General features: G+C 36.5%; 1 protein-coding gene across 2 annotated transcripts in view; it reads right to left on the reverse strand.

Annotated features, from left to right (window-relative positions):
* The window catches only part of LOC127949249 (F-box only protein 41-like), a 42,215-nt gene that overhangs the window by 4,820 nt on the left and 22,485 nt on the right, over positions 1–14,910 (reverse strand). For both annotated transcript variants that reach the window (XM_052546298.1, XM_052546297.1), the window contains exons 4-11: positions 14,702–14,775; positions 9,191–9,564; positions 7,164–7,387; positions 4,959–5,074; positions 3,358–3,510; positions 2,279–2,374; positions 1,943–2,061; positions 695–853 (exon numbers count right to left, since the gene is read on the reverse strand). In XM_052546298.1, the coding sequence (XP_052402258.1) occupies positions 695–853; positions 1,943–2,061; positions 2,279–2,374; positions 3,358–3,510; positions 4,959–5,074; positions 7,164–7,387; positions 9,191–9,564; positions 14,702–14,775 (1,315 nt within the window). The remainder of the gene's footprint in view (positions 1–694; positions 854–1,942; positions 2,062–2,278; positions 2,375–3,357; positions 3,511–4,958; positions 5,075–7,163; positions 7,388–9,190; positions 9,565–14,701; positions 14,776–14,910) is intronic.

Consider the following 14,910-nt stretch of genomic DNA (forward strand, 5'->3'; position numbering starts at 1 on the left):
CAAAAGATATGTTTAATCAAACTTATTTTTCAACACGTTAGGACACTATTATTTAAAATCAACTGCAAACACAGGAGAATATCCCTTAGTTTCTTGCAATTCATTAAATGCTTATTCTTAAAAATGCAATCATTTATTAAGAATTTAATTATGTAATTACCGTATTTTCCGGACTATAAGTCACACTTTTTTTCATAGTTTGGCTGGTCCTGCGACTTATAGTAAGGTGCGATTTATTTATCAAAATTAATTAGACATGAACTGAGAGAAATGAACCAAGAGAAAACATTACCGTCTACACCCGCCAGAGGGCGCTCTATGCTGCAACATAGAGCGCCCTCTCGTGGCTGTAGACGGTAATGTTTTCTCTTGGTTCTAAATAAATGCGACTTATAGTCCAGTGCGATTATAGTATCATGACGTATTTTTGGAATGAGACTTATACTGAGTATAAAAAATACGGTACTAGAAAATAAATCATGCATTATTGAGAATTACAAATACGGTACTAGAAAATAAATCATGCATTATTGAGAATTAAATATGATTAAATTAAGTTATATATTTTAATAAACCATGGTTCAACGTCTCTGCCTTTGAAATCAGGCTTCCACTGGTTGATACTTGGTTTAGATGTACAAACTGAATACCTATTCATTGAAATACTGAACAATAATAATGATCAGGATCTCACTGTTGAAGTGAAGCAGAGCTTTAGGAGTAACAGGAGTGGAGGTGAGCACCAGCATCTCCAGACCCTTCAGTCCCTCTCGACACATCTCAGCAGCCACTTCCTGATTGATCTCACTGACGTGGTCCAACTCTAGAACCTGGAGCCTCATGCAGTTCCTCGCTGAAAATACATACACACAAACAGTCTACTGGCACACTGGTACAGCTGCATTAGTCTTGAACAAAACAGATTTTGTAAGTGGTCTATGTACAGCTCAGATGATTTGTACACAGCTAACTGCAGTCTTGTGCTTCAGAAAGGTTAAAACCATCAAATCTAAATGAGGATGCTACAGCAAAGTAGGATAAATAACAAGCGGAGTAGAAAATGTCTCCTCTGCTATTTATAATGTATTTATAGAAAATTGTGCACCGTTGTTACTCACAGCAGCATGTTAAAAGTGTCATTTCCTATGTCTCCTTGTCCCAGTTTTTAATGTGAATAACAAGTTACACTCTTTGCTACATTGGCAAAAGGTTTGAGTGATGTTCCCTTGCGATGCTGATCTGAGAACAGCTGTATGGATAGTGATTGAGTAACATCATTTAAATAAATAATTATTTTTGTGTCAATATCCAAAGCACATAGGTACTGCCTTTGAGAGAAAAGTAAAGTAAAAACAGATCAAATAATACAACAATAATAAAATATTAAAGAAAAAACATTTTCCTATATGTAATTTCTTTACATAATTAATGACAAAGCTGAATTTTCAGCATCATTACTTCAGTCTTCAGTGTCACATGATCCTTTAGAAATCATTCTAATATACTGATTTGCTGCTTAAGAAACATTTCTCATTATCATTGCTGAAAACAGTTGCTTAATAGTAAAATATAGAAAGTATTACATTTTAAATTTGAGAAAAAAAAAAGAATCTGCAAAAGAACAGCACTTATTTAAAATAGACATTTTTGTAACAATATAAAAGTCTATTTCTATTTTAAGGTTAATGTTACCCATTAACTGCAACTTTTGCCTCAGTAAACTCAGAATTGCTTGCCTAATAATAGTTATTAAGGTAGTTGCCAGGTTTAGGTATTGGGTAGGTTAAGGATGTAGAATATGTTCATGTAAAATATGTGCTTTATAAGTACTAATAAATAGCCAATATGTTAATAATAGGCATTCTAACAAGCAACTAGTTAATAGTGAGAATTGGTCCCTATACTAAAGTGATACCGCAAACACTAGTTTACATTCACTAACCCAAAGAAGCCAATCCCTGTATGCCACAGCCAGCTCCGCCCACACCCAGCGCTCGGAGGTGTGGCCAGCATCGGCCAATGGTCTGCAGGCACCTGTTACTGAAGCGTGCTGGCTGCTGACTGCAGAAAGACAATTTACATTTTCAATTATTTACATTAAACTTTCGATTCCAATAGAAAATTAAAAATAGATTCCAATTTCTCCAATATCAAGACAAATGCTCAAAAAAGAAAGATGATGATGCATTTAAATTTATAAAATATTTAAGCTATCAAGCCAAGTATAAACAACATTCTACAACTGCCTATGAAACAAGTAAGTGTATTTCAATCCTACCATGGATGCAAAGGTGCCACCTGTAGTGAGATGATGTCTCTGCAACCAGCTCCCAATGCCCAGATAACTTCCTGTCCAACAGGGTCTGTCGCACTCCTAAGACAACATCAGAATCAAAAACATCTGAGAAACATTCTCTCTCTGCCTTTAAAAAAACCTTGTTATGGCCGAGCAATGAAAACTAAGCAACCAAATGCACTGATGATCAATATGTTTTTTTTTTCTACTCTGACCTGTACTACCCTTGGACATAATAATAATTTAAAAAAGCTTCTTTTTTTTGCTTATATACAGTAGTGGTCAAAATTATTACAACAATAGACTTTTCATGAGCTAAAAAATGGCAGTTATTTATATCTTTTGCTGTAGTGTGTCCATAGGAAATATCAGTTTACATTTTTTAGCATTCATTTAAACATTTTTTTTTTTTTGCTGGTGAAAATACTAGTGTTCTAATCATTATGTAACATAAAGATGTATGAAGGCCAAAAGGATGTTTGCATACTTAATAGATACATGTTACAACTTATTACTGCTTACAAAATAAATAATTAAATATACATGAAAAAATTAATTAGAGTTGATATTATCTTCATTAAGGCAATTTAGTAAATTGCTTTTCTAGCACAGTGGCCATTAATACAGTTTGGGAGTCATTATATTTAAATGCTTATGTATGCGAGTTTTATGAGAAAGGCAAATAAAATGAAATAAAATGTTTCCGTCCATCTCATTTTCTAAATGCTAAATTATATCTAACAGCTCTTTAGTCAATGTACAAAAATATGTTTTCATCCTTAAACCATACATCATCCAACTCATTACATGATTGCTTACTGAATTAATAATTAAATAGATATGAAAATTTAATTAGAGTTGATATTACTATCATTAAAGCCATGTAATAAATTGGTTTCCTGGGGACAGTGCTTATTAATACAGTTTAGGAGTCATTATACAATAATATCCGCCTGTAAAATGCTGTAACCGCCCAGTCAGAGTCAAGTACACCACTAAGCTATGTGATAAAAGGATATATGGACAAAAAAAGACCAAATAGTGCTCCCTTGTGGACCGACCTGTATGTGACAGCCTGTAGAGCCCTGCAATAACAGCTCGCCAACCACAGAGAGCGATCGGTCAATAGATTCGGACAATGAGACACCTTCAGGATGAGCAGATTACTGCCAGTCGCTTTCAACAAAGCCTCCAGACCCTCCTCGAGACAGCCACTAAACACAAAAGAAAGAGAAGCTATTAACAGGTCAGTTTAGATTAGGACTACATTGACCAGATGGCTTAATAAAGTTATGAAGCAAATGTAATACACAGTAAGTACATATGTTTTTGCTTCATAATATATATGAAAAAGTAACATGTACATTTTTAAGAAATTTGAACTATTTTATATATTAACGTCACTTGGCCAGCACAAGCGCAGACTGTCTTTTGCCATTAAAATAGTACTGTCAGGATTTACTTAAGATGCACAGTGAAAGGGTTGCTTATTAAATATGCATTTCAATCATGACAACTCTCTGAAGATTTTAGCATGGTAATGGTAAAGACAATGTTAATGTAAATGTGTAATGTATTTAAGACATACTGCACAAATAGCATATAAAATAACCCGTAGCAGATCTATACAGGTGGAGCTGGGGAAGGTGGAGGGTTTCAGAGGAAAGTGCCAGGTTTAACACTGTAAATATCATCAGTTGCTATAATACCAGTCAGCCTGCGCCATCTAGAGTTTCATGACTGAACTATACATTTGTAGGAGTTTCCCTTTCAGATGCAAAATTTATTGGAGGAGAGTATTAAAATACGCAACATGATTTACAAATGTTTGCACTCATCAGATTACTAGTATTTCCACCATTATTTAACACCCTTCCCAAAAAAGCATGTCTTAAACTATTTTGCAATTGTCTCTTAAGTAGATCAGCCACACCTGATCAGCATCAACTCTGCTTATTTACGACTAGATTCATTTGCGCTGTTCTCAGTATATTGCATTGGTCGATATATGCCAATATATCTATATAATGCGTCTGTGTTCTTTAATTTGTGCATTGTCAGTAAATCACCCACAGAAATGTGCACGCCCATTGACGCTGTTTTGGAATCGCGCTGTTTAGTTATCTGTTAATTTGCCCTGTTTAGTAAACCTGGCCCTATATCTAACCCATATATGTATGTATGTTTATTTATGTCTAATAAATGTCAATTGCATGCATATGCATAACATATATGTTTAATGAAATTTCTCAGACAGGATATTCTAACATTAAAATATGACGCACTTTCAGGGTTAAATCCACCAAAAATGCAAATTGTATGTTTGTCATGTAAAACCCCCCTGACAAACTCTTGATGAGGTTTTCAACTGGCACTCTGGTTGAGGTGGTTTAGCAGAGCAATTAACAGGCTGCTCATTCTGTTCTCTTCTCACGCTGGATCTCTGAACAAGCACTTCACAAGTGTCAGACTGTGTGAGCGAGTGAGTGTGTATCTGTTTGGTGTGAAAGAGTGATGAGGAGATCAGGGAAGAGTGCAGAAGGTAATAAAAGAGCGATGAGAAGAGGAGGAGGTGCGTGAAGCTGTGGGAAGGCAGTAACCACACAAACAGCAGGGTCAGTATGGTACAGTTAACAGCAGGCGCAGTGGGAGACCGTGTTACCGTGTGCTCTTCAGATATTCCTCCTTTGTCTCTTTTTTGCCTCTCTGCCGGGGTTTGAGATTCTGGAGGATGAGGGAATGCGTCTGTGTGCACCACTGAGCCAGAGTGCACAGGAACTAAACCAACAGTGAGAGACTGAGTTAGAAAGCTTGGCCTTGTTCAGGACTATTAGCAGTTGCAAAATACGTGGGCAGTGGATAATTTATGCAACACTTTTTTTTTACATCTCATTCAGATCTGTTAAATGTCTTTTGGGTCACTCCTACAATGCAGCACATTTTCCTCTTGCCATCATACATATATACATCATAAATATCTATTTAGTATACAAATTTTAAAGTTGACATTGAATATGGTGGATCACTAATATTATTATTATACAGTCACCACAATATTTCACTATACTTATGTTTGTGCCAAATGCCTGGTGATATGTACTAACTTTAAAAAACAATTTTATATTTTAAAAAGTTTCATATATATACAGTATTGTTCAAAATAATAGCAGTACAATGTGACTAACCAGAATAATCAAGGTTTTTAGTATATTTTTTATTGCTACGTGGCAAACAAGTTACCAGTAGGTTCAGTAGATTGTCAGAAAACAAACAAGACCCAGCATTCATGATATGCTCGCTCTTAAGGCTGTGCAATTGGGCAATTAGTTGAAAGGGGTGTGTTCAAAAAAATAGCAGTGTCTACCTTTGACTGTACAAACTCAAAACTATTTTGTACAAACATTTTTTTTTTTCTGGGATTTAGCAATCCTGTGAATCACTAAACTAATATTTAGTTCTATGACCACAGTTTTTTAAAACTGCTTGACATCTGTGTGGCATGGAGTCAACCAACTTGTGGCACCTCTCAGCTGTTATTCCACTCCATGATTCTTTAACAACATTCCACAATTCATTCACATTTCTTGGTTTTGCTTCAGAAACAGCATTTTTGATATCACCCCACAAGTTCTCAGTTGGATTAAGGTCTGGAGATTGGGCTGGCCACTCCATAACATTAATTTTGTTGGTTTGGAACCAAGACTTTGCCCGTTTACTAGTGTGTTTTGGGTCATTGTCTTGTTGAAACAACCATTTCAAGGGCATGTCCTCTTCAGCATAGGGCAACATGACCTCTTCAAGTATTTTAACATATGCAAACTGATCCATGATCCCTGGTATGCGATAAATAGGCCCAACACCATAGTAGGAGAAACATGCCCATATCATGATGCTTGCACCTCCATGCTTCACTGTCTTCACTGTGTACTGTGGCTTGAATTCAGAGTTTGGGGGTCGTCTCACAAACTGCCTGTGGCCCTTGGACCCAAAAAGAACAATTTTACTCTCATCAGTCCACAAAATGTTCCTCCATTTCTCTTTAGGCCAGTTGATGTGTTCTTTGGCAAATTGTAACCTCTTCTGCACATGCCTTTTTTTTAACAGAGGGACTTTGCGGGGGATTCTTGAAAATAGATTAGCTTCACACAGACGTCTTCTAACTGTCACAGTACTTACAGGTAACTCCAGACTGTCTTTGATCATCCTGGAGGTGATCATTGGCTGAGCCTTTGCCATTCTGGTTATTCTTCTATCCATTTTGATGGTTGTCTTCCGTTTTCTTCCACGTCTCTCTGGTTTTGCTCTCCATTTTAAGGCATTGGAGATCATTTTAGCTGAACAGCCTATCATTTTTTGCACCTCTTTATAGGTTTTCCCCTCTCTAATCAACTTTTTAATCAAAGTACGCTGTTCTTCTGAACAATGTCTTGAACGACCCATTTTCCTCAGCTTTCAAATGCATGTTCAACAAGTGTTGGCTTCATCCTTAAATAGGGGCCACCTGATTCACACCTGTTTCTTCACAAAATTGATGACCTCAGTGATTGAATGCCACACTGCTATTTTTTTGAACACACCCCTTTCAACTAATTCAACTAATTGCCCAATTGCACAGCCTTAAGAGCGTGCATATCATGAATTCTGGGTCTCATTTGTTTTCTGAGAATCTACTGAACCTACTGGTAACTTGTTTGCCACGTAGCAATAAAAAAATATACGAAAAACCTTGATTATTCTGGTTAGTCACATTGTACTGCTATTATTTTGAACAATACTGTATATATATATATATATATATTAGTTTTCATATATTATATGGCACTTTAGAGTATTACTGTAAGAGTGTTAGTGTGAATGGTGTTAAAACCTTTGAAGAGATGCGAGCGTTCTCCAGCAGGACTCTGGTCCACACCGCCGGGTGACGAGCCACAAACTTCCAATCCCGGCACACCTCGGCCGCACGCAGGAGTGTCTTCATATCCAGGTAGGTAAAGATACAGAAGAGAGCGGCACGTATCTTCAGCACCTCAGGACTTATCACCTCGTTGACTTTGGAGGGGCGACAAGGCTTGTATCCCCCTTCAGAATGACCTGTCGACACAAAAAGGGATAAAGGAAGACTTGCTTTTGACAGCTGTGGTCACAATTAAATTTTCCTGCATGGAAAAGAGAAGACTTTCAACACACTGAACTCACACTGAACATGGGTGAATTCATTTTTGTGCAAACTTTTCCTTTTACTGTACGCATTACTGTACATGTCCATATGGTGGCGCCTCAGTACAACAAAAAGTGCAGCTGTCTTCTCACTGCCTCCTACAGGATCTGAACATCCTCCAAATCATGCAATCAGCAGGCTATTTCTATCTCAGGCTCCAGTCTGACAGACTCTAGGTCTCTTGAGTCATACACGATTTGCTGAAGATCCAATGAGATGGAGACTAAATGAACAGGTGTTGGCAGTATTCATATTTTATGAGACAATTTTTAAAAGCAAAATCTGCTGAAAGCTCTGAGTCAAACAGGCTCAAAAAAAATATATATAATAATAATAATTTTATATATATATATATTTATATGATATTAATTATTTTTAAATACAAATACACAGTTTAATTGTTGAATAAAAGTGTTACATTTTATCAGCATAAAAAAAAAAATATTCATATGTGTACAGATATTTTATAAAATAATCCATTAAATAATAAAACAGTATTTAAAATAAAATTACATTCATATCTAAACAAGTCTAGACATAAGTGTATGCAGGCAACTTCATCACATATAGAAACATGTCTTGATTTATTTAATTATTACACAATTTTAGATGTTTAATGAATTAATATATACAAATAAAAAAATATGTCATGGTGATAATTATTTAATTAATGCTCATCAATAATTATTTAATATTAATATGTCAATTTGTGAAATCAAAAATATTCAATTATATTAGTTTATAAATGATAACAATAATAAAATAATAAGAATAACATAAAACAATAATAAGTATAAAAACATTTCTTTTTTTTACTTTCATTTTTATCTGCAAGAAACAAGTCTACACCTAAATAATCCCTTGATCTCTCCAGTGGACTTCACAGCTACTTTTTAATGCTGACACTGAGATTGTTTGACATGGAAGGCATATGTATCATTCAAATATAGGATTTCATGTTGGCTACTGTATGATAGGAAGAAATCTTGAATATATTTGATAAATTCCCTTTAACTTTTTTCAATAAGATGTGAGCAGGCCTGCTGCTGCCACATAATCTGACAGCTGAACAAAGAGAGATGACAATGAGCCTTAATAAATTTAAATGAACTGTATACAGTAGAGACATCATGGCCTCAAGTCACACTGTGTATACGGTATGATTATTTATAAAAGCTTATAGTGCACTATTGGTTACTCATTCCGCTCTTCCCACAATGACCTCGAGTCAGTAGGTGGACAACGGTTCTCTTTACTCATGGCTTTATGACACACTCTCTCTACTGCTCTCTGGCCTGTGATCCTTGTGAGTTGCAGTTGCATTCATGTGACCTAATTTTCCTCAGCCGGCGTCCTGGTCCTCTGACCTGACTATGCCATCATTATTTGGAGAGTGGGTACTATGGCCTCGGGCCTGACAAACTGGTCGACAAACTGTTAACTCACAAACTTGCAGTCTGCGATATGAAACTTGCAACCATAGCAGCATGTGCTACAGAGCTGCCCCAGATTATATTTGAAATGAGTGACAAGCCAAAAATCACATTTACATATTTAGGCCTTTGGAATTGTGTTCCCTGGGAAATGAACCATGTTCTTCCACCAACATTTAGAAAAAAAGAAATAAACCCCAGGGCAAATTCTTCTCGTCCTGCCCACGCAGGTCAATGACGCACCTGTAGCTGGTCTGTATCCTCCTCGGTTTCCCCCGTGCTGGCTCTCTGCTCTCCTGTCCTGCTCCCACATCTCAGCCTCGGACTCAGTGGTGCGGGATCCTACGTCAGACACGTCGCCCTCCTCTCCCTCCGTGCTGTTCCGGTACGGCCGGCGCTGCCAGTTCTGGATGGCCTGTTTGCGGAGACCCCAGTTCCTGGAGGCAGCCGCTCTTTCATATCCTCCTCCTCCTCCTCCTCCTCCACCTCCTTCCCCGAGTCGGCACTGGACGTGGTAGTACTGAGCATCAGGGCAGTCCTCCAGAGCATGGAGGTCCACACTGTCACTGTCGTAACCTCCTGAACCCTGGGACACGGACTTCCCTCGTCCTGATGCGCTGTTCACGAAGAACACAAAAAATATGTAAATATTTTCAAAATATATACTGTATGTGAGTCTTTATAAATACTGTAAATAATGAATTTACACCATCTATGTACAGCCATATATTATATAAACACAAACTTTTATTTTGCGATTAATGATTGCCCAGCACTAAAAAATACCTATACTACAATACCAATATATTTACATTTCGTGGTATAAAAACATACAGCCAAGCCCTAAATACAACAAATATTAAAAAAATAACATTGTTTGTTGCACGTTAGCATAGTATCTGTCTGATGTGTCTCATTTCTAGTAAATGAGAAATCTGCATCAACAAAAGGTATTGGAAACATTTTCATCTATTTTTTTATAATAATGCCTATTTATTTTGCCTTAACTACTATGCACAGTTATATGTGTTGTTGCATTCCATGTGCCAATCACAACAGATGTCCAACACATCTTCTGGGTTAAGAACCACCAGTTGCTTTAAGACACAGGGTTTGTATTGAAAGAACAGTCGGAGTTAACCAGGAAATATGATCAGATCTGTCGAGACAGACTTCCTACAATGCACACAAACACACACCCACTAATTAAGAAATAAGACACTCTGCTAACTCACTTTGTAGGAAGAAAGATTGATCATTTGCAAAGATATTATTTTTTAGGCCTGGATGAGTAATGGGTTATTTCCTTAATTGCACATGTGAGAGTGGCTCTAGATTGTTTTTAATCAAAACACTGCTCAAAAGATTCTTCTCAGCTCTGCGCTCAGACTACTCAACACTAAACCAACATTTTTAGGGGTGCCATGCACTTTTTATTATGCACATACATATGACCAAAAGGATGGGTGGAGGTGGGCTTGTGGTGGTTATTTTAAAAACTCAGTATCTGTATAGCTGTATATATTTTATTAATACATCTAGGTTACAGTGGCTGTCAAATCAAATGCAACTATACTGTATGTAACATACATACTTGTATATATGTTATATTATACAGAAATAAGGAGCTTTGACATACTCATTTTTGACGTCAATTTAAAGAAAATGATCTGAGGAATCTGTGACTCACTTTAGACATGTAAATGCATTATTCCTGATTCCTTTTTATCTTCAATAATTATGCAACTTAATTTTAAAAGACACAAATAGTAGCATTCAGAATATTACTTGCTCAAAAATTGCATGGGCATTTGTTTAAATAACCATTACAAGAGAAACCACTAAACTCAGGCAACAGTTAGGGCGTTCGCATGGGATTATGGGTAAGGAATGTTCTCCTCCATGGCTTAGCAGGGACCAAATTTCCACTGGGGATTCCAGCCAGACATTTAGTCACTCTCCAGATGTTACAGTTCAAAAGCCAACTCTGAGACTTAAAGAGATACTTTGCTCCTGCAGTCACTAGTGACTCTAGGCTCTGCTGCAGGCAACTGACTGCAATGACAGACTTTTCTATTTGACTGTGGACTGAAGAGCAAACGACCCACTAGAGATGAAGCTGGGACACATTATTACTTCTTACAAAGTAGGAATGTGTAATGCATGGCTGGCTGTGGCAGAGATATCAAAAGCTATTTGTAAGATAATACGCAAAGGCTAAAAAGAAGTTTCACGCAAACTGACAGCAAAAATAAAGACATGGAAGAAACTTCAGAGGGTCTTTGAAGATGAGAGTGGTTTCTTTATCATATTGCATGGCTTCTTGATGTTTCTGCACCCCTTACTTTATATAATAAATACATATTTGGGCTTTTCATTTGGAGCTAAAAATAGGGATGCAGAAAATGGAAGCAATGTCTAAAGATGTGTGTCCCCTAAGCTTCCCTCAGACAAATTAAAAAAAAAAAAAAAAAAAAAAAAAGACCATAATGCTGCTTTATATTCAATCACATGAAATAAAACAATCAATATATTCAACTTATAAAAACACACTTTGTAATTTCTATAGTGATATGACCTATATATTTAATTATAGTAGAATGTATTGATCATTTGGTATTTATTAATATATTTATTAATTAATCAGCATATAATGAAATTAAGTTTAATTTGATAAAAAAAAGAGATTTTCCAAATATTTATGAAGCGTATATACAGTACACAAACATTTAAGATTTTTGTTTTTAAGTTTTTTTTTTTTAAGGTTTTTGAAATTAATTTTCAAAATTTGAAAATGTTCAGTCTTCATTGTCACACAATCCTTCAGAAATCATTCTAATATGCTCATTTTCTGCTCAAGAAATGTTTTTTTATTATTATCAATCATGAAAACAGTTGTCCACAATTTTTGTGAAAATTGTTATACTTTTTTTTTTTCAGAATTCCTTGATGAATAGAAGCTTAAAAAGAACATCATATATGCCACTTGTTTAATTAGCATCTTAATAACTGACTCAGATGAATGATGCTATTTGTGCCATAATGAAGGAACAGCAATTTCAGTTCTCTCGTCTGATTCATGAGGAAGACCTGTCGAGTTTATGATATCAATTTAGGGACAGCAGACTCCAGGCAAACCCACGCTGCTCCTTCCTTCCCTCAGAGCACCAAATGGCTTGATACGGCCCATGCACAGACGCACACACACAACAGATGGACGGTGATGTCTCACTCACGGATCAGAACCTTGTTAAAAGAGCAACCCTACAATGGGTATGCTATGGGGAAATTGCATGAGAAGATGAAGATTTAAAAAAAAAAAAACAGTGTAATTTGTTTGTGATGCAAAGTAGTCATGCTCAATGTCAGATGGAGACCGAGACAATTTCACTAGGAAAATATAAAATCTTGAAAACTGGTGTTCACACCAATACGTTCAGACATTAATTCATTTAAAGTAATGCTGTAGTTTGAACTTAAATTAAAATTCTATCATGAATTCGGGCAAGAATTTAGGTTTTATTCAATTTGGACATTTGGTCTCTACTATGTAGGTAAAACCTGACCAGACACAAACATGCTTTCAGTACACGCACAAGAAGTGTTCACCACTATCCTTCAAGAGCCTTGTGTATTGGTTGTTTTTGGCCTTGTGCTTTTAGGCATTTTAGTTTTGCCACACACGGCAGTGCAGTTTGTGTGTGTGTGCACTACAGGACTCTTTCCGTATATCTTCTGCATGGCTGAGAGATTACAGAGTGGTTTAACCCTGAGGCAAATGCAACAATCTAGCGATTTCCCAAGACACATCCACACCAGGCTGACTCCAAAACACCCACCGGTCAGAGCAGATAAAAGACATAAACACGCTGCTCTGCCATATTTGAGATATAGCTGCAAAACTTCTGGTGGCAAATTTAATGATAAAATTAAAAAGTAAGTTTGAAGTAAAACTATACTTTCACAGTGCAAACATTTGGTATCTTTATGAGTGAGTCACTGACTCAGTCATTTATCTGATTTGTAAAAATAAAAAAAAATTCAGGAACAAATGACTCTTATTCTATGATTAATAACGGATCTGTAAAAAATAAAAATGAAAAATTAATTCAACAACAAAACATCACTACAGTCATGGCCGTAAATGTTGTCTAACAGTTGGGTGGGGGGGCAATAAACAATTTCTCAATAGCAATTTTTGAAGGGAACACAAATAATACAGCTAGCATTGTACTTGTAGAGATATGTAGTACAGTAGACAGTACAGACTAAAAGTTTGGACACACCTTCTCATTCAAAGAGTTTTCTTTATTTTCATGACTATGAAGATTGTAGATTCACACTGAAGGCATCAAAACTATGAATTAACACATGTGGAATTATATATGGAATTGTATACATAACAAAAAAGTGTGAAACAACTGAAAATATGTCATATTGTAGGTTCTTCAAAGTAGCCACCTTTTGCTTTGATTACTGCTTTGCACACTCTTGGCATTCTCTTGATGAGCTTCAAGAGGTAGTTGTTGGCCCTTTTGCCTTCTGTCTGCGGTCCAGCTCACCCCTAAACCATCTCGATTGGGTTCAGGTCCGGTGACTGTGGAGGCCAGGTCATCTGGCGCAGCACCCCATCACTCTCCTTCTTGGTCAAATAGCCCTTGATGCCTTCAGTGTGACTCGACAATTTTCATAGTCATGAAAATAAAGAAAACTCTTTGAATGAGAAGGTGTGTCCAAACTTTTGGTCTGTACTGTATACATTAGTGCTATTAGTGCAGCAATGAGACAACTTAAAGCTGTTGTGGTCACGCCGTGACAGCGCTCGTGTCTGTTGTAGACATCATTATCTGTCACAGTGTTGCCAAGTCCGTGGTTTTCCTGTGAAATTGGGCTACTTCATCACTGTTGCCGCTGGTTGTTTTTTATGTCGGTGGGTTGAAATGACCCCAATAATGTGTATTTTAGCCCCCAGAACACAATTCTTCCCAGGGGAACCCCTCAGAACGCAAATAGTTTGGGCTAGTTTTGAGTAGCAATTGGGCAGGTTTTGTTAAGAATAACTGGCAACCCTTTCCCTTAAGCATAAAATTAAAGATAAAATAATCACTTCATCCGATGTATAAGTGAATAAAATAGCCCCGACAGCTTGACTGGAGTTCCACAACTATTGACTTTGTTCTCTCTCAGTAAAAGAAGAAAGCAGGCATTTGGAGCAAAGCACTGTGATGCAAGGGAGGGGGAGACCCAAAACTTTTTCAAAATTTTAAAGACATTTTCGCCTGGTTGGGTTGTTTTACTACTTGCACAATTATTTAAAGTATAAAACATAGGTTTTTACAATAAGCATTGTGGTTTTTAATAATATTTTTAGGGGGGGGGGAACCCTCAGATGGGGGGTTCTGTCCTGTCTACTATGAAGCATTTAATTGATCTCTCTAGGTAACCTGATCTAAATGACTAGGTTTTTTTTATATATTTTAAATCAAACTACTTTCAAAATATGCAGATCATAATACATAAATAATACATCAAATTATTTAAAAGGATAGTTTAATCTGTAATCTGTTTTATCAGTTTCTTGCACAGACCAGTTGTTTCACTTCATATGACCTTAATATATCGCCAGGAGCCACAGCTATTTATTATGTCTTGCCTGTATATTCTTAGTGCCTAATGTTTTGTAATAAATAATTATTTACTTCGACTGATGTGAAAACAGACATGAAGGCAGAATTGGGTTATTCTGAGACTTACGCAGTGCTGGGGGAGGAACGTCGATCGGACACTTGGTACATTCCCCTTGATGCCCCAGAGATACTGGAATTTCTCTGAGGGAAAGACAGAGAACCAAGGGAAAATGTGAGAAAATGGTTCTCCAAAATTTCACTGAACACATCTGAGATACTGTACAGTAGCTCAACATCATGAAGGAAATACAAACAGAATCAATGGAGATTGACAGG

The sequence above is a fragment of the Carassius gibelio genome, chromosome B1, assembly GCF_023724105.1.
Source record: "Carassius gibelio isolate Cgi1373 ecotype wild population from Czech Republic chromosome B1, carGib1.2-hapl.c, whole genome shotgun sequence".
Taxonomy (NCBI): Eukaryota; Metazoa; Chordata; class Actinopteri; order Cypriniformes; family Cyprinidae; genus Carassius; species Carassius gibelio.